The sequence below is a fragment of the Platalea leucorodia genome, assembly GCF_965183815.1.
Source record: "Platalea leucorodia genome assembly, chromosome: 3".
In the NCBI taxonomy this organism is placed as follows: Eukaryota; Metazoa; Chordata; class Aves; order Pelecaniformes; family Threskiornithidae; genus Platalea; species Platalea leucorodia.
The window spans coordinates 60,311,720-60,337,574 of NC_138825.1; the positions used below are offsets into that span (position 1 = coordinate 60,311,720).

Below are 25,855 nucleotides of genomic sequence, written 5' to 3' on the forward strand. Positions count from 1 at the left end.
GTTCTCAAATTAATCTCAAATTAATCAGTTCAACCTTTTGAAAAGTAGTGGTGATGGAACAGCCAGCTTCCTCTTCATTCCTCGTCTTCACTCTCCGTAGAAACTATTTCACTTGTCCTACCAAAAAGGAATTTTTTTTCCCAACTTAAACAAAAACCTTTGAACACATTTTTCTCTTTTAATAAAGCTGTCTCACTGAGAAACCACACCAATAGCAGAAGAGCGGCTTCTAATTTCTAGGGACGAGGAAACGTAGCTGTATAGAGTTACGCAGCTTCCCAACAGCCCACCTGCCTCCTAAGACTCTCCTTGGCGACCCTGACAATTCTACCGTCGATTTCCTTTACCAGAAAGGAAACGTCTCCCAGTGGCAGGCCAACCGCGATAGACACACAGACGAGAAGCTGCGCTTTTCGTGGACGGTGCAGTACCTCGCGTGATCGCTGCCACTGGATTTTCCCATCCCCTTCGCTTTAGCCTCCCATCGCATCTCTCCTGCAGGCTGGAAATCTAGTGGGGTGGCAGTTAGGTTTTATGAGACGGCGGCAGAGCGCCCGACAGGAAGGCTACCGACCCTGACCAGCTCCTTGACGTTATTTTCTGCTGTTAATGACTGCCGTGCCCCACGGCCCGGCTGAAACAGGAGGTCAGGGACGAAGCACATCCCGCTAACAGCTGCAGAGGGAGCCTGGCCGAGGAAAAATTGCTTTCCTTGCTATACACTTGCTTCGAAATTTTCTGTTCAAGAGCAACCGAGGGACAGACGATGTCTTTCCGCCGGCCCCCCGCCCGAGGCGGGCAGGCGGCCCCGCTCCCGGCGCGGGAGCTTGAGGGCAAGCGCTGCCCGCAACGCGAGGGCGCTGAAGGCACCGGGGGCGGGGAGGGGGGGCCGGCACCACCCGGCGGCCACGGGGGCACGTCCGCCCCCGCCCGCACCCCGGGGACCGAGCGGGGCGGCTCCCCCGGGGCTCCCCGCCGCGGGTCCCTCCCTCCGGCCCTGACGGAGAGGCTGGGGACAAACGGCCCCGCCAGCGGCTGCCGAGCCGAGCCGAGCCGGGGGAAGGGGCGGCCGGGGCGGGGGCGTGCAGGGGGTGTGGGCAGGGGGCACCGCCGTGCGGCTACATCAGCCCCCGCCTGCCCAGCGCCGGGGCTTGCTGCTGAGCCGCCCAACGGCCCCCAGGCGGCGGCGGCGGCGACTGGGGGACGCTGAGGAGGAGCCGCCTGCGCGGCCCAGCGGCGGCGGCGGGCGGGCCGGACGCACCGAGCGACTGAGCGAGCAGCCGCGGCGGGAGGGGAGACCGGCAGCCCAGCCCGCACCGGCAGCGCCATGGCCACCAAGGTGAGCAGCCCCCGGCGCGGCCCGGGGGGTCGTGAGGCGGCTCCGGGGCGCCCCCTGCACCGAGCCCCCGGCCGCCGAGCAGGCCCCGCGGAGGGGCTCGGCGGGCGGCAGTCCCTCGGCGGCGGGCGGGGGACCGAGGCCCCGCGGGGGACGGGCCGCGTTTCGGGGGTCGGGGGAGCGAGTCCCCTCCCCGGGGCCTGCCCCTCGCCGCCGGCCGCGGGAGGGGGGGAAGGAGGGAGGGGAGGAGGGGGCTGCCCGCTCCCGCCGCGCCGCGCTCAGGCCTCGCCGCCGCCGCCGCCCGGCCCCTGGGAGCGGCGCGGAGCGCTCGGCGGGCAGCGCCGGCTCCGGGCAGGGGAAAGTTTTCTGCTTTATTTCCGCCCCGCCGCCTCCCCTCCTCGCCCGGCCGCCCCCGGCCCGCCCGGAGCGGCGGTGGGGCCGAGAAGCCGCCGGGGGCCGAGGGCTGCCGCTCCGCCGCCCGGGCGTCCCTGCCCCGCTTCCACCGTGCCCCGCGAATCGGCGCTGGCCGGCAGTCCGCGGCGGTGGCGGGGAAAGGCCTCGGCCGCCGGCGGGCCCGGCCGCCCCGTCCCGGGACGGGGTGTCCCGGCGGCCCCGCGGGGCTGGGGACGGGGCGGCCCGGCCCGGCTGCCTCCGCCCGCTCCCCCCGGCCGCCCCCTCGCCTCAGGGCGGCTGATGCCGACCCCCGAGTGGCATCAAGGGGACAGGTCCGCCGCGTCTCCTGTGGGCGCCCAGAGTCTGTAGTGTGCGACCTGTTAATAGTAGCGTCTGATTAAAAAAAAAAAAAAAAAAAAAAAAGTAGGAAGTGAAATTATTTTGTTCAATTCTTCAACAGTATCTGCTATTAATGCAACAGTCAAAATTAGCCCATGCTATCTGAAACTGGTCTCTTTCTAAATTAACAATATTTATTTACTATATTGGTTGATGAAGGCATCTCTGCTTGTGTAGGTGTGAGTTAACATCCACCAGTAAATGTCATCTGTAAGTTCTCTAAGTATTGCAGAAGGCTCTTTTGGTATTTGAAGTAATACTTTGAGTCACCTGGTTCCATAAACTTGGCCAGCAGTTTTAAGAACTTCCTTTTACTGAGGCAGTTCTCATACAGTGCACTGTTTGTGTTGCGCTTCTCAGTACTGGAGAATGTCTGCATCTTGAATGTGTCAAATTTAATGTGTAAGTAGCTGCCTCTGTAACCTTGTAAGTTGCTGGTTACTCATGTTTTAGTAAACTTTTTCAGACGCACGGAGAAGTTGGTTTTAGGCTTCAAAATCACTTAGGCAGTTTAAGAAGTATTAATGGAGTGAAATTTATGTTCTGTTGAGCTTTTAGAATATTGTTGATGGACACAGTTTTAATATTGGTGGTTTTCAGTGATTTGTGGGATGTGTGTATGAATAATATGTAATCAACCTAACTATTGTAGGTAGCAAGAAAAAGAAAATTACTTCTGTGTATGCATATACTACATAATACGCAGTATGCTAAGCAGATACAGTACTAAAACACTTTACTGTTTCTCTCCTCACTTTGAGTTGCAGTATCCTCATGGGATCCTGTGTTCTGTGCCGAACACATGAAGGCTTTTTCTTCATACATTTGGAAACTTTCATATTGCTTTTCTTGAAATAATTTTTTTGGAGTCGTTATGGCCTCAGACTGAAGGGTGTACAATTTCTAACTTCCTAACCAGGACTGGCTTGAAATCAGGTGGTACAAGTTTTTTCATTCTGCACATTGCAAGTTATGGTCATTCACTTTAACGTGAAGGTTAAAATTGGGAAGTGATAGTCGGTAAAGACTTGATATTTTATTGTTATTATTTTGATGTGCTGGTGACTGAAAGCAGTACTGAAGAGAAGCTTACTTTATTTTCTGTGAGCTTCACCCAGGAGATAGGTCCCTCTCTGTGAATTGCCCTGTTTTGGATTTTAATTTGTTAAACTTGTGCAAATGTCAGCTATAGTAAAGGATACATTTTTTTAACAGTGCAAGGGAGTAACTGGCTCAAGAAACAGTTTTTAGGAGCTCGGCCAACTAACCAGTCGCTATTTCACTTGGGAAGCAAATTTTGCTTTTTAAATTGTAAGCAAACTTCTCACCTCTGCTTGGGCTCCTTCCAAAATAGCCTATTTTTAAAAGAAATATGCCAAGTGTATTTGTATTGTATGTGAAAATGTTAACAAAACTAAACTATAATTATTCATCTGGAGTGTGAATTTCTCAAACTTTAATGGTGTCAAATCCTATATAGCTGGTAGGGGCAACTGACAGTCAGGCCTGGCCTGCACTGCACGGGCTATTAGCGCTTCCTGAATTAATTCCTGTTTAATATACTTAATATACTATACTTGAATATACTTTCCAAGGAGGGCTGGGGGAAAATTTGGTCTTGATTTGAATGCTTTCAGTGGTGGAAAATCCAGTCTGTCTTTTTCCTGGGTTTGTTTGTTTGTTTTTTTTAAACCATCAACTCTCGTGCTGTTGACGCTTCTTTATTTTGAATCTAAATTTGCGCAGCTTCTGTTTTCAGTTTGATCCTTTTGTCTACAAGATTTACAAATGCGTGTATCAAAGTATTAGGTTTCCTGGGGGGTGGGGAAATAGGGAGTTCTTCCCCAGCTAGCTTGTAAACCCTGGCCAGTTTTCTTGCCTCCCACTTTGATAAACCACAGCAATTAAGCTCCTAGAGTTTTCCGGTATGAAGACATGGTCTGCAGTCATGTAATCTGTTGGCTCTTCCCTGTACCATTCACACTCGCTGCATTTCTTACTGAAATAATAAAAACTTTTAGGGGAAAGGACTACTATTTTCAGGCAAAAAAGCCTTTAGCGATGCTTTCCTAGCATTTTTGTTAACTGCAACTTGGTAGGGAGTCTTTTGTTGGAAGGGGTGGGGGTGGCTGTAGGCCCTAAGTGCTCTGAAGGCTGCGGAGGCTGTGTCTGATGCCGTGAGCTGAGCTGGCAGTCACCATTGCTCCTTCTCCTTCCTTGCTCCTCGTCCTGTGCTGTCTGTACATCCCAGGGGTTGACTCCAACACTTGTCAGGCCTGTCTTTGAGCAACTGTAAGTTGCTGAAATAGCAAAAGATTAACTGCACGGAAACGGTGGGGCCATTTTCTCCAGTTCTAGGGAGGTACCGTAGCTGAAAGTTTGCTCAGAGCTGATTCAAAAGGTTGGGTGGGGTGGCAAAATGGGGAGGGGGAGAATTTCATGGTGAAGCGTGGAAATATAAGTAGGAAATGGAGGATCTGAGACTTGAGGTCTTGAGGTGGCAGTTCTTTGGTTGGCTAGATCCTGACTGTAACTTCGCAGTGGATTTTGTGATTTCTTAAAGGCTTGCTCAAGGTCACATGCTCTAAAAACTGAAGCAAGTGAAAAAACAAATCAAAACAACAAAAAAAAAGATTGTTTAGGACATGCTAACTTCCAAAGTTTTACAGTAACTTAACTGAACCTGACTTCAGAGGTAGGCAATTTCATATCCGCATTTAAGAACTGATGCATTAAGCTAGGTACTTTATTTTGGATGCTTCCTTCAAAAACAGAGTTGAGCTTACTAACTCCTTATTTTTAACTGTGCGTTATAAAAGAAGGCAAAAAGTACCTGAGCCTAAAAGAATAAAGCTTAAAAATTTTCAAAACTCAGTCACAAAGAAAATGCAGTATTGTAAATGTGTTTCTGTGATAGTTGCTTGCAAAAGCTGCAGATGAGATTCTCATTCTTCTGTTTGTTCCTTCTTGACTTCTTTGGCCTTTCCTCTTTTTTCCCCACTAGAGTTTGCCGAGTCCCGGCTTTACTCGTGCCCTTTCTTTTGTTTTTGAGTTTCATTGAATAGGGAGAGCTAGAAATGTCAGGAAGTGATATGCTGGCTTTTAAATAACATGCTCCCTACCTCAGTCTATTTTTAGAGTTATTTATTATTTTTCAAATGTAGGCAAGTCGTTTTGTTGAAAAGGCTGATGTTTTGCCATTTGTGAGGTCCTGATTTCAGAAGGAGGTGATGATATTAAGAGAAGTCGATAGGTTATGTGCACGCTGATGGTCAAGACAGTTCTTCTGGAACCTGTGCTGCTGATGTGCAGTGAGGGTTTTAATTTAAAAGTTGCGGTCGGAACGAGAAGCTGATAAACTCTGATTTATAGGAGTAACACTGTTGAAGTTGGTGACATTACTTTCACAAACTAGGTATTTCACAAGGCAGGTATTAATAAGCTTCATGAGGTTAGGCCCCTCTTACTGTCAATAGCAACACATTTTTCTTTGTAACCTTAGGGGCACCTGTATCCCACCATTATGTTCTTGATTGTTCAATGGTTTGTCTGCTTTAAGAACTCATTTATCTCGTTCTGTTTGTAGGACTGGGCCCTTTTTTGTGGGAAGAAGTCCCTTGAGACGAAAACTTAGACTCAATATTCTGTTCTTAAAAGAAGGTGTAACTTCTAAAACATGGAAATGTTGTTCAAAGTTTTTTGTCCATCTAATCATGTTGGATTATCTCTTGTGCATGTCGCTAACCAGATATAGTTGAATTTAGCATGGTTCTTGCAGTTGTCGTGAGGGAAGATCATGATTTATGTATGAAAATTTCAGGCAGAAAAAAATAACAACACATTAGACTTCAAATAAAGATTATTTTTCTTAAGTGTGTATCCTTCCTTTCATCTTTCTTTTTGATTCTCTATTGCTCTTACTAGTGTAAGGCTCCCCCAAAGAAGTCTCATGTTTTCCTTTGTACCATCACGAAGCTGTTTGTATGTTTGCATTATGAATCAGGCAGAAACAATTCTTTGTTCTGATTTGCAGCTGGGAAGTGAAGCATCCCTCTGTGCGAAGCCCTCCAAAATACCAAATCTTCGTGTTCTGCAAGTCGGCCTTCTGTATTGTCATCACTTTGAAAGTAGACTGTTCTAGGAAATCGCATCTTAAGAGAATATTCAGTTAGTAAATCTTAATACATCTGTGAGTTGGGATGAACTTTTACTATGCAGATCACTTCATAATCCATTCAGCATCTTCCACTATTTAAATTCAGCAAAGCAAGATGTAATACAAAGAATGAGATCACAGTTGTTTTATATATGTAGGATGTGATGGAACAAAACTAATTAGGTGAAGCAGTAATTTTGATTTTATGGTCTTAATCATATGAAAAGTTGTTGGTTGGTTTTTTTTTTTTTTGAGCTATAATTAAGTAGATGTGAAAATATTTCCTGGGACTTCTTGGATTACTTAGGTTTGGTGGTTTGTTTGTGGTTTTTGTTTTGTTGTTTTTTTTTTTTTAAGGGGCAATAAGATGACTAGAGCAGGTGAAAATGTTTGGTAATGCAAATTTACCATAGATTCCTGGCATACTGAGGGAGTGAGATGTTAAGATGAGCATGAGAACTGATGTAGTCTTATTTTATTAAGATACAGGTTTTCTGCTCTTTTGTCTTTCTGTCTGGTGTTACAATTTTTTAAAAGTTGAGTTATAAGTGGGTTATGTTACATTGCAGCAGTTACTAGTGCAAGGCTTCTTATTTGCCAGCCTGTTTCTGTGCTGGGAAGCTGGAGAGCCGGTGAGATTCTATATGATGCTATGCTTGGGTAATGATTCCTTTGACTCAGTTTTTCAAAGTTATTTTAAGCACCTGGGCATTGAGTCATCAGAGACTCATTACCAGAGGTCATCATTTAAAAACATGATTACAGTAGCTAAAGAGAAGGAAGTCTGGTATCAGATGTCATAAGCTGCATCTGGTTTATAGACTCAGCGATTCAGATTTTCACTCTGGTAGAATTTCTTCATGTATCGGTATTGTTTCAGCAAGAAGTCTTTACAGTTAACTGTGGCTTTGTAATAAAGTTTATTTTACTCCATTTTTCAATGTTTTCCTGTGTGAATTATCTCCTCTTTTAGAACCTCTGATTTTCAGGACTCCAAAAAGCTCCTTAAATATTGAATATCCACACGTTCTTCTGTTCATAAAAAACTCCTTATTTGATTAGAACATCTGGCAAATTTCAGAGATTACAGAAATTACAAAGGGAAAATTATATGAGAACCATGTTTTTTAAGTATACGGGTTCCCTCTTGTATTACGTTTACAAGCAATTGCAACATTGATGGTGTTGGAAGCAGTCTTGCAAAACATTACAAAAGCAGGTAATAATAGAGACTGTGAAATAGTGGGAATGATTTGTTTCAATAAGCACTGCAGTAGGACAGATGAACATTTAGATATCTGGAATTATTTAAAGTAAATGATTATTGCAGTGTTCAGCATTTAAAGCTAAACTTCTGTTTCAAAGCATGTTTCACAATTACGAGGTCATTCAAATTCACTTTAAACTTCTCTGAGGGGGCAAAAATCAGAGCTTGTTCTTTTACTTTCTTTAGTTGCATTCCTGCTTTCTCAGCAATTTATGATTGGAAAGGAGCTTCCCAAGTAACACAAAGTTCAGAAAACAAAGCAGTCTTGTAGTAGTCCAATAAGCAAAGTTTAAGTGCTACCGAAGAGAAAAAATATATGCATATTGCTTGCTGGAAAATTTAATTAAAGCTCTGAGCCTTATTGTTTTTTTCCAAAGCAGTCTTTCTTTTTGAGCTTCATATGAGTAAGAAACCGCCGTCAAAAAAAAAAGGGGGGGGGGGGGGGCAATTAAGACCAGAATCATTTAACTTTGACAGATAGTCCTCCATGAGACCCACAGTAAGAGGAGAAGGGGACGAGAGACAACTCTTTTTGTGGGGAGCTGCCTTTATGCAGGCTGATCCAGGTGTTGTGTAGTTGCAGGGGGAGGTTCAGGACATGGCATGGTATGAAGGGCACATGAGCCGTCCTGGGCACTGCTGATAGGAGGGTGTGTGCTCATAGTAAGCATGCTGGGTAAAGTCAAACCAGCAACTCTGTGCATGTGAACAGTATTTTTTGTTGGTAAAAACTCTATTTTCCTCCTGCATTTCAGAGCAGCTCTTCCCCTCAGGCCCTGCCCCTTAAAGGAAACCACTGTACAGGAGGGGTTTCCAATGTGCAAAATAGGTGGCTGGAAGAAGGAGGGGGTGGTAGGAAGGCAGGCAGTGCAGCTTGAGGGAGGTCCCTTGGGAGTCCAAGCAAAACAGCTGCTTCTGGGGATGGGCAGCCATGCCTGACCTGGGGTTTCTGCAAGGGGGACTTGCCCAGGTGAAATCAATTAGTCCCACTCTTCTAAAAAGTGGGACTGGGGTACAACGGGTTGATGGGCTTTTTCTTATGACTTATCGTTGTGTTACTGACTTCTGCTCTGAGTTGCCATCTGCTCCTCCTTGGCAAGAGAACTGTTGTGCTTTTATTTTGTGTATTCATATGGTATCTCTGTTTATACACAGTAGGTTTTGGACTTGCTTTGCTTTTCCCAGCCTTCTGAGACTGCAGCTCTCAATGTTCAGAGCAAAAATAAGTTGTCCTCTCGATTCTAGTTGAATTCAAGCAAAGTGTTTTCCTGGCTGATACAACAAAATGGCTAATTTTCAAGAACAGCTATAAAAATTCTCTTAGGATAGCTTTAAACTGGTTCTCTCTTTTTTTATGAGGATTTTCTTTTTCTTTGTCATGAGTATATGGGTGGTTTCCAAAAGAAAGATGATTGAGATAAGGCTATTACATTTATTGTTCCTGCTAGTTCTCATTTAAATCCTGGGATTCCCTGGAGAGCCTGTACAATTCATCTTTCTGCAGCAGTAAGGCCATGACTGATGAGGTGCTTCATTTTGTCCTACAGCTTCATCAGATTTGAGAATTAAGCTTAAATGTTTTATTTCCTCCACTGCATAAATTCTTTTTGGGGGGTTAAGACTTAATTCAGTAATTGAATATCGCAATAACATATGAAAATGTAATGTAATTAGTGTTTACCTAGTTACAGCACAGTTCTTTCAGCAGTACTGTAATTTCCTCCCTTAATAGCCCTGTATTTGTCTTCTGAAAATGGTTGCTTATGGAATACAAAATTAAGCATCTTCCTTGCTGCAAATAACTAGACCATATTCTTGGAAGTTTGTGTATGGTTGTTGAATTGTAATTTTTACATCAACAGCTCTCACATTATGTCAAGCTGCTAAATTTCCTAGTAATTTTTTAAGGAAGCAGTAGTTCAAACTTTCTGACTTCTTTGATGCTTTCTGTCACTGTAAAGGTTGCTGGTACAAGAAGAGTTTATGTGGTGTCCAATTTAAATCGATTCCTAGATAACGGATGGAGATTTCTAAAGTAGAAACTTTAAATATTGTATGACTTAATCCGCTTCTGTCATTCATGCTCTCTCTCTCTCTCTCTTTCTCTCCTTAAAGTGGGATAGGGCAGTACTGCTAGCATGCACACTGCATTAAATTGCAGGTAACTAATGTCCAGTTCAAGTGGTGGGTCTTATCTGGTTGGGTCTAGTGACTGAGCTTTGCTTGTTTGAGCTGTTCTTTAATGTGCCCATTTTGTAACTTTACCACGTCTTATACTTTTCTACACTGTCAACAGAAAAGCCTAAAATAGCTGTAGGCTTGGGTACGTTAGAACCCATAAAACCTGAACTTCGCTCACTTCTAGAGTAAAGAAGCTTCATGTGATAAAACGGTAATACATTTATGTTGGCATAATAGTTTCCTCACTTGTCTTCATAAAATGAAAGTAAACATAGAAATGGTTCAATTATCGGGCTTTCATAAAGTAGTGTTTCTAAAAAGGACTAAGAGATCCCAAAACATTATTATATTGATTAATGTTGGTTACTCAAGTAACAGAGAATTTAGCAGACTTCTATGCTGAGGATCTGTTCTGCTGCATTTTAGATTCCTTCCCAGCTGTCTTCAGTTAGCATGCTATTGAGCATTTGTTTTCTTATTACTAGTGTTTGGGACATCAGAATAGCACAACTATTCCATTCTGTATTTTACAGGTCAAGTTTTATTTGAAGTAGCATCATTGTAACATGCAGGTAGTTTGCTTTGCTCGTTCTTCATTTGCTTCTAGACTGGCCTGTGCAGCTGGCATGTTGAAATGCACAACCTGTAATAGTGTGATGAGTCTGAAAAGGCTTGAAGTTCATTAGATAACCTTAGCGAAATGTTGCGCATCTCCAGTTATTGGGATAATTACTGTTTTTTCTAATCTCCGCTTTCACAAAGGCAGCACTATTGTGTGACTAGAAGCTCTCTTAATGAGCAGGTCACAATGTGGCAATTTTTCTGGTGAACGCTGCAGGCTTTTTCTGAAACCTTCACCTTGTACCGGCTTTGTTCTTTGGGGACAGGACTGCCAGGGTGCAATACTGATCGCCCTAAAGTTTCAGGCAAACATCGGGGACTTGGCACAGCAGACTTCTGAAACACACAGTTAAAAATTGGTTCGGCAAACGGTTGCAAGTGTTGCAGTTTGATTTCAGAGACACAGTAATGATTAATCTAGGCAGAGATTTTAATCATGCTTAAGATAAATGCATCCTGCCTAACATCTGTGTATACAAACCCATGCTGTACTTGCTGCAGTTGTGTGTACTGATGTAGCTGGAATTGATCTTCTCAAATTTGAAATTGTTTAGTCCCCAGTCTATTTGCGGACCTGGAATAGGTTGGTATCCAGATGGGAAAATGTTGGGAACTCTGGGCACTTGGAGCAGTGCAGTAGATTGATGCAAAAAAAGATCTTCTGATACCCTTGGAGCTCCTCTCTCACGGTTAGAAGTTTTGCAGTACATTGTTAATAACTGATAACTGGTTTATAAGTAATGTTTTAAACAAGAAAAAAATTTCAGGTGCTTAACCCAACTGAAAGCTCAGATGTGATTCACAGGAGTATCTGAGTCAGTAGTTGGAAACATCTCTACATCACATGGGTGTCTTGCATGTATTTCTGCAACTGAATTTCCCTTGCTTCTGTATTGCTTGGGCGCATGGGGATTCTGTTATTTGGTTTGACAGTGCCCCATGAATAAGTCTATGAACACCACAAAAGGTAACCAATCACCTCTTTTAATAGGGCATGATGGTTCTTTTGAAAGTATCAGAATTTGAATGCTGCTTTTTAAAACTATTGAGCTGCTTATAGATAATCTACAGACTTTAAAATTCTTAAGTTAATATCTGAATATTGTGACCTCTCTTAGTCCAGAAGTGGAGTTCTTGATTGAATTTAGTTTCACTTTTTGGATGAGTTTGTTTTAATTCTGATGTTGCTGAAAGCAAAAAACAATTGTGTTAGAACAGAAATGTAATACTAAAGGGAGGCTTTTATTAAACAAGTTAATTTTAATTTTTATTTATTGTTTAATAAAATCATAGTATAAAACCAGTTTGGAGGGATGGTTCAGTTTCTTCAGGCTAGTAGTTTTTTTTTTTTTTAGGGAGAGGTTGTTAAGCACATACATGAGAACAGTGATGCCTAGCACTATACAAGTGATATACATTTTCTCCATTTGCTCTGTATTACTTAAAAAGATAAGCATTGGGGTCATTTCTTCTTCGTAATAAATCTTTATCAATTTAACTGGCAGTTTCTAGAATAATGTATAATCTCTTGAATTCCTAAGATAAGGCTTCTGTAGGAGTCTGTCTGAGAAGAGTGTCCCTAGTGTCCTCTTATGCTTCCATCTTCAGTTTTTTGTTTGCTTCTTGTCTCTTAGGAATGCCTCCGAGAGGAACATGTGTAGAGATTTCTTTACTGCAGGCAGGACAGAAGATAGATACCTTTCCAGGCTGAGAGGTATAGGCACTTGAAGAGCCGCTTGATGTTTCTGCATAGACTATCCAAATGTACGTTTTGCCTAGCAGTCTGATACAGTTGTGACAGAGGGACTAAAATGAAGAGGCATTTTTTATCAAATCATAGCCCCAGATGTTGCTGCTGCTGCAGTGAAAATCTCTTCAGTCTTGGAGTACTTACTGGCTTTTGGGTGAGCTTGGGTTTCAGGATAAAGAAGGGGGGAAAGGTTAAATCTGTCTAAACGATAGCCACTGTTAGAAGAAGGGTAGGGTACAGTGAGATGGGAAGGAGGTGGGGGGCTCCTGCCTATGTTTCTGAAGCATTTTTCTTCCTACTTTTCCAAGCTCTTTGGATACTAGTTGTTTTAATTCTTCAGCTTCTTGAAGTACCCTTAGTAATATCAACAGTGGGACTTAGCGTGTGTTTTGACTTGCTGAGAGTTTTCTTCAAAGACGCATTGACTAAAACATGGCGACTTAAGTAGTCTGTCTGTGAATGGTGAAATGAAAGAGTGGTTAAACTGTCATTTAGAGTCTTGCCTACCCTACCTTTTTTCTGTAGCTTTGCTGATGCAATGAGGACAGCTAGGGGTTTGATGTTGACTCTTCAGCTGATAACAAGTCAGATGGCTTGCAGTTGTTCTAAGTAGTAAAGTACCTCAAAGACCATATTAGACAGTAATCATAGGGCAAATTGCTGTGAAAGATCACACAGTACAGAACAGATAATGCAAAAATCATCTTAAGTTAATTGCCTTTTGTTGGCAGAGTATTGCCACTTTTTAGATTAAATGCTTCATTTTGAACTGTTCTTTTGGATGTAATCAAAAAAGATACTGTCAATTTCTGAACTGGTTTATTTGCAGCTACATTTTTGTCTTTATTCTTTTCTTTCTGCTTCTTCAATTTCTCTAATTCTGGGATCCCAACCTGTATCCCAGGAATGCTATTTCTATTTTGTTCTCTTAGAACTGCCCTTTAGAATGAATACTGTGTTTCTAAAAACAACATTGGTAGGAAAAGCAACTCTGGGGGCGGAGGGAGGGGGAACCAAAAATCTCCCCCCAAAATGGAACGAACAAACAAACAAACCAAACCAAACCTACATCCAAAAAACTTGTAGTAGAGAACGAATAAAACAAAATTGGGGAACACTAAATGATTCTGTCATTCTAAGACAAATGCGTTTACTGTTCTGTGCTTCCAGGTGCGATCAATATATTGCTTATCAGTGTTTCACAAGGAGCTGGTTTCAAAGGCTTATGCTTACTAGACCTACTGAAGAAGATTTGTACTAACTGATGCAGTTTTTGTAGCAAACCTTTCCGAAGTTTATTCATAAGAGAAATGTTACTGAAGTTATTTGAGGTGACCAGAAGCCCTTTGTTGTTTATTCCAGCTAAAAGGTTAAGTTGCTGTCCTAGAAGAAAAGTTCAAGTCTGCTTTCTGTCAAGGGTATTTAAAATTTAAGGACGTGACTTGTGAAGAAGAGTCCTAGCTTAAAAAAAAAAAAAAAAAAGCTGATACTAATGATTAACTTTTTTTTTTAAAGACATTTTACGAGGCTTCCCAAATTATGGTTTCTGCTTCTCCAGTGGGATGCAGGTTTCTTTGAAAAGATTTATCTGCCCCATTTACTTTCCAAAACAGAAATATGGAATTTGATCCTCTTTCTGTGAATCTAGGAGCTGCCGCCACCAACAGTAGGACGTGAAACTGGAGGCGAAGCATGAACCTGGAAGGTGTTGCTATCTTTGCTGTTGTGATACAGCAGTTGTCTTTCTGAGACAATGACACCAAGCAAATTAAAGCTGTGAATCCCTGTCCCTTGAAAAGAGCACTTACTGGATGGCTGAAGCACTGAAGTGCTGAAGTGCTAATTACTAAAAGGCATGCATTCATGGGAATTTTATGCTGTGAACCTTTTATGGATATTTCCTTTGTACTGTCTGCCACTGCCAGCTGTCCAAGAGACGCAATCGTGGTACAAGTTTCCTAAACTTAACACATGGCTGAAACAGATGAATCTATGGCATAACACAAGAGCTCTTTCTAATACAATGAAATCCTGTCCATAGGGAAAGCGTTTTCAAAGGTGTGTCCAATTTTTTAGTGGCTTCTCCAATTTTAGTGCTATAAAGCATACTTTAATTGTAACACAGCAGTTCTGCATCAGGAAGTCCAGCATTACAAAAACATTTTGCTTTGGAAGTGTGGACTTAAACAAAATACAGTAATCACTCTATGTGGGTCATTAATCATTCTTACGAACAGAGGTTTAGACAGGGAAGCTGTTATAAAAGCTGCTGTGCGCACGACTGATGTGCATGAGCTGTTAGCGTGTACACTCATGGCTAGCGAGGAACGCACAGTGGTTTTCGTTGTTCTGCTTCTCCATGAAAGAGCTAGCCTGCTGCAGGTGGACTGTAACGTGGGCAAGTGTGTGCCTGTGCACATCAGGATTGTCAGACTTGGGGGGTAAGTTGCTCTTCCATCCGAGCCTAGCATCTTGAGTGAAACATCTTAGAAAAGGTGGAAGGATTCTTCTTATGCGAAATAGGTGCTTCTGTTGCTTCATCACCTCTTTCAAGATTCTGGGGAAATACAGAAGAGCTGGTCCATCAGGATGTCTGTGGAGATCTTGGATACTCTGCTAGTAACTTAGTGTAGTGATAATGTAATCCTTCATTGGAATTTTATTTAATGACTTTTGCTAGCCAACTTGCTTCCCACTTAAATTATGCTAAGAGTATTGACACACTGACAGTTATAGTTTCATAGTCTTATGTCTGCTTGCAGAAGCAAGTTGGTAAATGCTCTCGGTTATTTATTTTTTCTCTTGGTTTTTAGTATTTTTGGGAAGAGGTGGGAGGTACTCAACTCAGACAGGTAAGTAATGGAGAGAGGCCAAGTCTGCTGCAGGTCTGCAGAGGAATAATACTTTTGCTAATCTAGGTACTGCTTTTCAATGCAAAGAATCTTTTGTATTCTAATACGCTTAGGTACTATTGCTGTTATCATTCTAAAAAGTTAGTAATAGTGATTGATGGCAATGCTTAGGATTTCTAGAAGTTAGAGAGGCTTCACTCTGTAATAAGTCAGTAAATCTGTAAATTGGGGAACCGCAGTCCAGATGTGTTAACTCTACAGCAAGCAGAACCAGCTCCTAAGGGTGCTGATGTAACACTGAGAATTACTGCTTTCCTTTCTGTTCTCCTTATTACAATCTGAATATCTATATCCATACTGCTGAAAAGCTCCTTTTTGTTTAATAAGGAGGAATTCTTAGTGGTTTCCTCTGTCCTCAACTTGTAGAGAAAACCACCAGCTCCCTCTCATTCCAGAAAAACTGCAATATACGCCAGAGCTGCAGAGACGCTGGGGATCAGAGCGCCCTTTCCTCCTTGACATGTGTTGGGCCAGGGTTCTGCTCAATCCATGCCAGCCTTTTCTCGTACGAGGGAGCGCAAGATGAACGAACGTCAGGATGCATTTCAAAAAATCCCAGTGGAGGTGCGGGAAACTCCGCTGCCACCTGAGCAAAGGGAGGCAGTAGGTGTACAGTACAGTGACCAGGTCTGCTTTCTGGTCAATGAAATCTGTTTAAACTTTTTGACTTGGCAGTCCTTTTTCTCCAAGGATCTGACAAAACAACTTCAGAATCCAGAACCAGTTGTATCTTGGTGGGGGGGGAGAAATAAGTGAAGCCAGGAAAGGAAACGTATTTTCTTATAGCTAATAGATTGATTAGCAATTTTTACTTGTTTTGCAGATTTGCGGTATTCTGTAAATGAAGCAATGGCCCTTATTCCAGTAATGAAATGTTTGTATCTCTGAAGTTCCTGTAGTTCTTGGATTGTTTGATCCTTTTACATACAATCAGAATTAAATATGAAGCACAACAGTTATTGTAACAAGTCTTGTTGTTTTTTAAACCTGTATTTTGAAGAAGTTGCCTTTGTGGTGTTCATTGTGTGATCTTTGGAATTTGTCAGAGATTCCAATTTTATAAATATTCAAAATGTCTATAAGCTTATACCTAATATTCGATGCATGCACTGCAGTGCCCAGGAGCTAAAATCCTTTTCTGGTTAAATGCTTTCTTCTCTCCATGCCCACATGCTATTTTGCATAAGTGGCAAAGATTTAACTCTAAGCCGTAATTGCTACTTGGATGTAATATTTGTGGCCAGTAAGTAGGAAAAAGTTTATTGCAAAATCAAACCATTTCCCTTTTTATAGTATTTCGGAACTGATTGTCAGAAATTTAAATAGGATTGGGGCTGATGCCTCTTCACAAGGAAAGGCTAGAAGGAGGGTTTTTCATTGTTAACAGTACAGTTATTAAATTGAGGGAAAACATTTAGTCACTTACTTTGGAATTGGTTGAGTTTATACTCTTTTTCTCATTAAATCTCAAGAGTCAGAGGGTAGTGTTAAAGCTTACTTGCCAGGAGTTCTCGGGGACTTAATTCCCAAACTAGGCAAATGAGTCCAGAAATGCAAGTCAAATGGAGAGTACCAGCAAAAAAATCCGGGGAATGTATTTGAGACGTCAATATATGGATCAGGTTACAGATGTACTTCAAATGCTTAATGCTCTGTAAGAATCCATTTCTGTAGTATTGCGAATCTTTTTTTTTTTTCTTTTCAATTTCTCAAACCGTGGTAAGGCAAAAATTATTGGGTTGGTTTGTGTTTTTTTTCCTTCTACTTTCTTTTAACAACTTCTGAAACAGGAATCCAGAGCAGGTAAATGGATAGACTTTGACACAGTGACTTTATTAAATTCTATGTATCTCTCTTGGTCTTTCCTTCCCTACAAGCTGAATACTTCCAGATTTTTTCTGAGTAACTTTATTTCCCTGCTGCATCTGGAGAACTGAGTATTTGTATCTGATTTCTTAATAGACACAATATATCTTACCTTTCCAGTCTGGTCGTTATTGTGGGGATGTTTTGCCAGTTTTCCTGAAGGCTAGTAAAATCTGCCTTGGTCCTGCTGAACTCTTTTCATTCCTGTGAATAAAAGCAAGAACTTAATACTGTGGTGTGCTACTTGAAGAAGGCTGAGAAGGCTCCCTGGTTAAGAAAGCTGCTTTCCCCATGGTTCAGATGCCCAGCATCTGAGCTTTGTTCAATTGACTTGCAGGAACCGGATAAGTATTGGTAACCTGCTGCATAAAGGACATGTTAAATGTCTGCTACTGCTGAGGGGAGAGGCCTGGAAGGTGGTGCTTTTTACACCCCTGCTTAAAATGTTCTTGTGTTTCAAAAGGCATGTTTATTCTCTTTGATCTACTTTTTAAGAAAAGTAAGGTAGCTTATTCTTGCATTTGCACGGGGGCCGGATTTTCTGCTGGAAGGAAAGCAGTCAGTGTTATTATTGAAAACAGTTTTCTTCTATTCATCTTTGTTTTGCACAGCATAATCTGAAAGTGCTGAAAGCCTCTGTTCTGAAGGGAAAGCTTTCACGCAAGGAGGCATTCAGCGTGCTTTGGGGCACGTGGTTTTTCCTCAATGTTGTGCTTCTCTGCTGGAGAAGACCATGTGTCTGGTTTGTTGTGCACATGGTTCAGGATTAGCTTTGTCAGCTGAGCTACAACATATGTGTTTTTTCTCTGCACTGTTTTTATTTACAGTGAAGTAAAGTATCTCTTGACCAGCCAGAAGCATTTCCACATGATACTTAGGAAATCAAAATGTGGGGGAGGGAAGTTGTGTTTTTTCTGTTTTTATGTCGGAAGAAGGAATGTCTAGGTGGGGATCATAACAACCTGCAATTTTCAGACAGGCAAGGCATTCAACATTCATTGATGGTGAATGTCTGTCTTCTGGTATTTTTTTTTCCTATCACATAACTTGCTTTCAACAGAAATCATGATTTTACTGTCATCTTTATGGCAGAAACAATTAGTGTCTTTATTTTTTTCTTCCCTGGACCTCCAAGTACAAAAAGGACCTCATTGCTGTACACAGTGTCTGACGTTATTAGTAACACCATTATAAAATTGTTTTTCTTGGATTTAGTTTTTTAATTTGCAGGAACAAAGCCAGCTTCTGTATGAGCTGAGGTAACTAAAGCATATGTCTTGGTGGTGAAGATGAGACCGTAGTCTTGCCTTTTTCAAGATGCGCTAGGGAAATTGGTGTGTTTCCTGAAATAAACTTTCTGCTGCTCTTAATCCTGTATGAGCTGCAGAAAGAAAGGCTATGATGTGAGATATATTGAGTATTGATTTCTTGAAGTTGTTATTAAAATTTTTAAAAATCTTTTTTGGCAGGTATATCGTGATAGGGAGATGTTGCTCTTTCTAGTTGTCCCTTCTGTGGATTTCAGGCCTGTAAATCAATGACTACGTTATTACTTTTAGAACCCTTCATGTTACAACCACAAATCTTCATAACTTTGCTGTTAGAAATTACTTATTTCCTAGACTTCAAGCTACTGAAGACTTCCCCCACCTTGGAATTGAGTTTATAGCTTGTTGTTTTAGTTGTACAAGAAAAGCTTTTTTGTTATAACTGTTAGCACTGTCTGTTAAAATCTGTACTTTTTCTGTTTGGCTTTCCTGACCTGTAGTCTAGCTTTCCCTTTTGCTGCTCTTTGATACTTCAGCATTGGCATCAATCAGATAAAATAATGTATTAATTACTTCTGGGGCACCTGGTATCAAAGACTTGAGGTGTAAATAATAAGGCTTTTATCTTTTATAAGTTCTACTAGTGTGATGAGTTTTATTTCAGGGGAAAAGAATCTTAGATAAAGGGTTTATTGCTGTGTTGTTCAGTCAGGTTTAAAGTTTATCTAATACGCCACCTTAACTGGAAAGCTAAAACTTTGATTCCAGATCTTCCTTTAAGAGTCAAGGGGAAAATAGATGTGGTTTCTGTCTGCATCCATTTCAATAGTTTGAGAAAATAAATATAGTCACATTGTAATTCCTGAGACCTTTCTCTACTTTTAGATTGGAGAGGAATTTAATAGAAGACAATGAAAAGATGTTAGGGAATATAATCTTAGACCACGTCACAATTCTTTTTATAGAGAAGCAGAACTGTTCCTTAAATGTTAGACAACTTTGTCAGTGTTTCAAACATGACGTTTCTTTATGTAGTATAGTCACAGTGTCAGTACACAGCAAAGCCTTTGTGTGTCTAAACACTTAAAAATTAGGTTGTTTTTGTTTTTCTTTCTCCCCTTGTGCTAATATGTAAGAGGCCTGCTCTCACTGTGCATTTGCGTAGTTCCTCCTGTATACAGGGAGTCTCAAAACATAATTTTACAGATTACTTTTTATGTACAGCAGTAGTTACTTACATCTGCAGTAACTCGTTTTTCTGAATTGCTTGCTCTATGAAGCAGTTCCCTTTACCCGAATTGGAGTTGGAATATGTCTTGGAGAAAAAAATTTTAATTGGATTGTTAGCTGAAGTTAGAGGCCTTTTCTTCTTGCCCTGGAAAAAGTTGGACAGATAGTTCTGGATGTGGCAGAGAACAACTAGTCTTAAACTGTGAATCCTCCTGGAAAATAATGATCATCTCTAACAAGCTCTGCAGGAGACTCTCATCTTGTAAAGTTTGCATTACTGTTCGGTTAGAAAATGTTGGCTTCCTACATGCTGAGTTGCTCTTTGTACATCCAGCCTTTCGCCACCTAGTATTTCTGCTACTTGAGAATGAGTTGTGCTGATACTTCCTTCATGAAATCTTCTAAATAAGCTGGAAGGCTCACTGGTATATTCTCTTTCACATACAGGCTCGTGTTATGTATGATTTTGCTGCTGAGCCCGGAAACAACGAGCTGACCGTCAGTGAAGGGGAGATTATCATAATTACCAACCCGGTAAGAAAACGGAGATGGAATCAAGGCTTCAGTGCACTGTCCTGACCTCTTTCTAGCAGGTGGAAGAAAAAAGGTGCTAGGTGACATCTGTAATGCTCTGGCTACCCTCCCCTGAAGAAGCAGCAAATAAACGAAATACAAAGAATTTTCTAATAGTGGAAACACTAATTTTCTAATTTTGTGGAAACAAATGCAATGAGCAGTTTTGGAGGACAGGGGCCCTCTCAGCTTGTGCCTACACTCTTAGGAATTTGCTCAGCTTTGTTCCCCTCTAAATAGGGCTTAGTGTCAAGGCAGAGGAAGGAGCTAATTATGGTGATACCCTTTACATCTGGATGTGTTGTCTTTTTTCGTGTGCCTAATGGTCCACTTTTTGTGTGTATGTAATCTTTCAGGTGCTTGCCACTTGCATTTAAACCTGACATGCCAACTTCGTTCTCGGGTTTTGAGTTTTTTAATCATTGAGTTAAGCATTCCAAGTTTGTTCAAGGAACTTGCCACAAAATTTGTTACTAAATTTGTGTCCTTTCATAATTAAAGCAATATGGACAAGGTACAGGGAAGGAGTGGCCAAAATACTATGGTAATAATACCAAGGAGTTATTAAATTAATAGTACTTCTGAGCACTGACATTTGATTTGTGTATGCAGTTTGAATTTGAGTGTGCTTTTATTGTTCTGTATAATTCTTACCCATGGTAACAAGGTAAGCGTTAGTTGATTCTGCTTTTGATTTTTGTGTGGTGATATGGCTCAGTGAGTAGACTTTCTTTTTAAAACACGTACAAACAAAAACTGCCTCATCTTGATGGCAGGTTTTATTTATCTGGTTGTATAGGAAACATGGGTTCTGCAGAATAAGCTAATTCTTTGAAGAGCCTAGTCTCTCTGATCTGTATGATCCTGATAAATTTTAGTTCCACTGACCTTAAATATTTGAAGCAGATATTTAATGGAACCAGCACCCTCTTGGATAGGATGCTATGCTGTGGCAGAGGTAACATTTTAAATGACTTCAGGAGTTTAATGCTGTTTCACGGAAGTAGAGCTAAATAAGTAGTTTACCACTTTTAAGCTAGTTCTTGCTGAACAAGACATCTGTGTGTTAACATAATACACTTAAAACCAAGTAAAATTTTATTTTATGCTGTTCATGATTAAACTGTGGGATAGATTGCCACAAAGGCTCTTGATCTTTTTTGATGTGATAAGTTTAGACAGCGGTAGCATAAGTCATGGAAGTCCACTGATGATTGCTCTTAAGTGCAGTGGTGTAAATGTGACTTCTGGCTCAAGATGTCATTGCTCTTGTAGTTCAACCAAGCTAGTTGAATTTATAACCTGAGATGTCTAGTTGTTTCTGTGTTCTTGAGTGTAAGCTTTTAGGTACATAAGAAAAAAGCAGATGAAAGTTTTGTTATTTCAATAACTGATTTATCTTTACTGTTTGAAACCTTGAATACATAAGCAGACTTCTCCTTACTATGTGCAGGATTACATAAAATTTCCAAGTGAAAGGAGAAAATTGTGAATAAACAAATGCATCCATTAAAAAGCAAATAAGAAAACCTGAAATTCAATAATTACTGTCCAGCATATGTGATTCCAATTTTCAGCTGTGAATTAGCTTGATATGTATCTGTGTGTTCGAGGAACAGCTTGATTTAAAACAGAATTGGCTTATTCCAGATAATGTTGTCCTGTAATTGACTTTGATTAACTGCAAAGGTTTCTTAGTGTATGTAGAATATGTGTGTTAAAAAAAACCAAACAATAACAGGATGCCCCACTGAGATCATGAACTGTGTTAGTTCTTTCCAAACTAATAGCGTGAGACCTGCCTCCAAAATTAAGTGTAAACTTAAAAAAAACTTAAGTGTAAACTTAAACTTAAGCTGTCTCCAGATCTTGGATGGCGTGTGCCTCTTTTAACCTTGAGGTTATCCTTAATATTCTTGTGGGTTATAGCTCCCACTCATCACACACCTCTGCACCTTCAATCAGTGAAGCAGAGATTTTACAGATAATACCACTAGCTTAATTCCTTGAGTCTTGTTTCTTTATAATCTGTTGAATAAAATTAATGCTTTGGAAATAGCATACTAATAGCTGTGCTCTGATGCAGTCTGTGTTCAGACAGTTGACTGTGGTTTCATAAATTATCAAAAGTGCTGAAAATCAACCTTTTTTCCTCTCATGCTTGTTAAATCTAAAGTCCACAACAGCCATGTGAAACAAGCACGGTCTGTGTTCTGTTTAAATGCGTATCTGCTGCTTCAGCAGATTTAAGCAAGTTTGTTCATGGTCATGCAGTTATAACTGTATTTCGAACATTGCATCTGACAGCAAGACAGTGCTTCCTCCTGAGCTGTTTAAAGCATGCTGCAAGATCCATCTATATTATTGCTTCTTTCAGGATGTCGGTGGAGGCTGGTTAGAAGGAAAAAACAGCCAAGGCGAGAGAGGACTTGTTCCAACAGATTACGTTGAGGTAAGTGACTACTACATTGCTCTGCAGTAAGAAGGCAGAACTACTGAAAAGGCCATCCTCTGTTTTCCTGATTAGACTGTAATGGTCAAACATAAAACTTTCAGTGTTAAAGCTTGGCATATATAATCTTATTGTAGCAACTGTAGTTGGCTTTGGAGGCCAGTGCAAACATGCCATCCAAAGCTACTGTGCTTCTTAGTGGTTTCCCAAGAAATGCAGCATGAGGTTGTCTATAGTAAATACTGGTGACCTGCAGAACATGAGCTATTTTGAGTCTGCTTCTGGTTTTGAGGGTCTCATGATCCAATAATTGTTCTGTTTTCCTGTCTGAAGATGCAGATAGGGAAGTGAAATGAGTAATGCACGTTTAGACTGGCGTTGCTGTGGCTGATTTGCCACATGCTCATAAATCTCTGGAATGGAACTCCGTTTCTGGGGCTCAGGATATGGGATCCCAAATCCAGGGACTACTCAGCTTATCTTCTTCCTGAGGGCCTTTGCTGTCTCTTCAGTGTGTGTTGGTCTGCTCTTTGTTTAAAGACTGGTGGTATGGGGGTGGGGATGGAATGGGGGTCTCAGTGCAAAGACTGGAATCCAGTTCACTCTTGGAGGGCCCAGTGTCTGTGTGTCTGCAGGTTGCCAGTTAAGTGAGGCCTTTGGCTGTAATTCCTGTAGTCTCCTCTTAGGGCATGGCCCGCCCTTCCTTCACCAGTGCTGTGCTTATTTTGAAGGAAAAAAAAAAAAAAAGGGTGGTGGTGAGGGGAGAATGCTTGTTCACATAACCTTGTTTTTTGTCTTCAGCTGGCTGGCTCATGGTCTAGTAGCTTTTGGCTCTCCAAACTTGCTGTAGGAAACTGGTGCTCTTGAGTATTAAGTTCCCTGTCTCCAAGCAGTAATGTTAACAACCTTGTTAATCCCCAGTGAATTTATAGTTAAGTGTCCACTGCCACAACAGTTTTGTGTGTTACACTGTCATAATGCAGACCAGTTCCATCTGTTGTGGAAGTAAATCCTCTAGATTCTGACATCAACTTCTTGTAAAAGGTACTATTCAATTTGAATTCAAAGAGCGTACATGCAGCCATCTTAACATCTAGTGACATGAATGTTAGGATGATTATATATGATAAACAGCATAATTTGATTAATGGAAGCATGAAAAATCTTTTCCAACTTTTTCCATTTCAGATTATAACTGAAGGTGCAAAAGATGGAATTAGCTGCGGTAACTCATTAGCTGACCAAGCCTTTTTTGATTCCCTTTCTTCAAATACAGCTCAGACCAACTCTGCTGCAAAAAGCAGTAATCAGGTATGTCTAAAGGTTTTTCAGGCACAGTGGGCATGGCAGGTTCTGTTGCCATAACTGCTTGCGCTCTTCAGTTGTGCTGTACCGTATTTGTGAACCCTCACAAAAGTACTAATTAAAATAACTGTGTTTTCATTAGGGAACACTTTTGGTGAATATTAATTATATGGGTGCCTGTTCAGCTACTGTCCCTGATGGAAAAATTAGAATACTAACACTTTCAAAAACAGCGTTTTTATTCTTTCCAGCCTGCAATCATATAAATCTGTGGCTACCTCAATCTCTGTACCGCAGTTCTGTATAAATGCACACTTAGCAAATTTACTTTATTTTCAAGTTACTTGTGTTAGTTCCTTAAAAAGGTTAGCATACTGTAACTTTTTTTTTTTTAAATGTTTGCTACAATTGGGTGGTCCATGCATCATCAGCAAGAATGAATGGATATTTATCTTTTTCAGAATTTGAGTAAGACTTCTTTCTTTTGATTAAAAAAGATGAAGCAAGTTCATGCATTGTCCCTAGTCAGTTGGAGAAGAAGCTGACTTTGGTTTTGCTGGAAGAATGTTTTTCTCTCTCCCCCCCCCCCCCCCCCCCCTTTTCCCCCCCCGCTTTTATTCATTGCTTTTTGCCCAGCGTGTCAGTTCATTAAGCAGTAAGTGTTTAGTCTGAGGTTAGATATCTGAAGACACACATTATCTTAAACACAAGCTGTTTATTATGGTCTACAGACTGCTGCATGTCCCACATGTAGGAACAGTTAAACATTTCAAAGTCCACAGGTCAACAGAACAAAATCTGGTTTTTCCCAGCAGCAGCCTGTAAAGGTCTCACATGTTGGAAAGTAAATGCTTTACTCATCGTAGCAGCTGGGGACACATGCCTGCTTTGTGGATCAGCTAAATACCAGTTATTAGTTTTCTTAATTGTAATGTGCAACACAGGACTTAAACATTAAGTGAGATCTCTTGAAAACTGTGCATGAGGCATTTTTGTATGACAGTGAATGTAACAGTATAGTGTTTGATTTGTGCTTCCTTGCATTCAGCCAGACAATTGTGATTCTGTGATCCCATATATAGTGAGAACTCCAGACCTCACTGTGGCTGTTTCACTGTTTATCACTAATTTTTTTTTTTATTGATGGCCAGTTAATATTTAGGTTAAACACAGAACTCTTGAAATGCCTCATTAATTTCTCATGTCAGACTGAGCTAAAAGCATTGATTATAGGTTCATTTTCCCTCAGTAAAACTTACAGTAATTTTGAAGGTAGAGTGGGAACCTCATTTCTTCTGATCAGTCTGTTACCCTTGCTCCATTTTTTTCCTCTTATAGAGTTTCTAGCCAAAATTTACTTCTGGGTAAGCTTGACATATTTATAACAGCTACTTCTGTCAAATCCAAATACTGTTTCTCTTCCTTCAGAAGAGTTCGCTTAACTTAAGAGTTCACTTCACTTAATTTGACCTAGGAAGAATTGCTTACTAAGAAAATGAATATAGATATTTTGAATGGTGGTAGAGGCATCTATCAGAAGTTGATCTGTGCTTAACACAAGGTATTCGTGCCTGGAGAAGTGAAGAAAAAAGCCCTTGCCTATATAGGAGGAAAGGTTAAAATAAAGATATCTATTGTATCCTAAATAATAGAGAATTACTATGGCAATCTAGTTTTGGAAGTTGCATTTTTAGAGGAGGGAAAAGTTTGAAAATGTAGTCACTTTACAATACAGTTTACACAGGATCAGCAGTATACTGGCCCTGTAATCCATATAAATTGCACTTTCTTCTTAACAAATTTTAGAAAGGAGTAACTTCAGGCAAACAGCTTATCTCCTCTGTTTCAGTGCCTTATTCCTATAAGTGTCCTGTTCCTCTCTATTATCCTTCAAACGCTGTGTGAGACAGTTGGGAGAACCAGGGTACCATAGTGTATTATAGTAAAACTCTACTACTAACGTAAATGGGAGAGAGAGGAGGAGAGTGTACACCTGGATGCAGCCCAGGCCATGCAAGATGCAGGGGGAAGCACATTCCCTCAGGCTAGTGTGGTTTGGGTCTTTTGTTTTCCTGTTTTCTCGTAGCAGGAACCATACTGTTGCGTGGTCAGGGTTTTGTGTCATAAGTTATTTTCATTTCCTGAA

The 25,855-nt window shown here is 41.0% G+C and overlaps 1 protein-coding gene across 1 annotated transcript in view; it reads left to right on the forward strand.

Moving 5' to 3' along the window:
• The first annotated feature begins 1,199 nt into the window (after window positions 1–1,199).
• The window catches only part of SNX9 (sorting nexin 9), a 62,153-nt gene continuing 37,497 nt past the window's right edge, over window positions 1,200–25,855 (forward strand). The window contains exons 1-4 of the mRNA XM_082305817.1: window positions 1,200–1,339; window positions 19,827–19,913; window positions 22,330–22,404; window positions 23,593–23,715. Coding sequence (XP_082161943.1) covers window positions 1,328–1,339; window positions 19,827–19,913; window positions 22,330–22,404; window positions 23,593–23,715 — 297 coding nt within the window. The 5' untranslated portion in view covers window positions 1,200–1,327. The remainder of the gene's footprint in view (window positions 1,340–19,826; window positions 19,914–22,329; window positions 22,405–23,592; window positions 23,716–25,855) is intronic.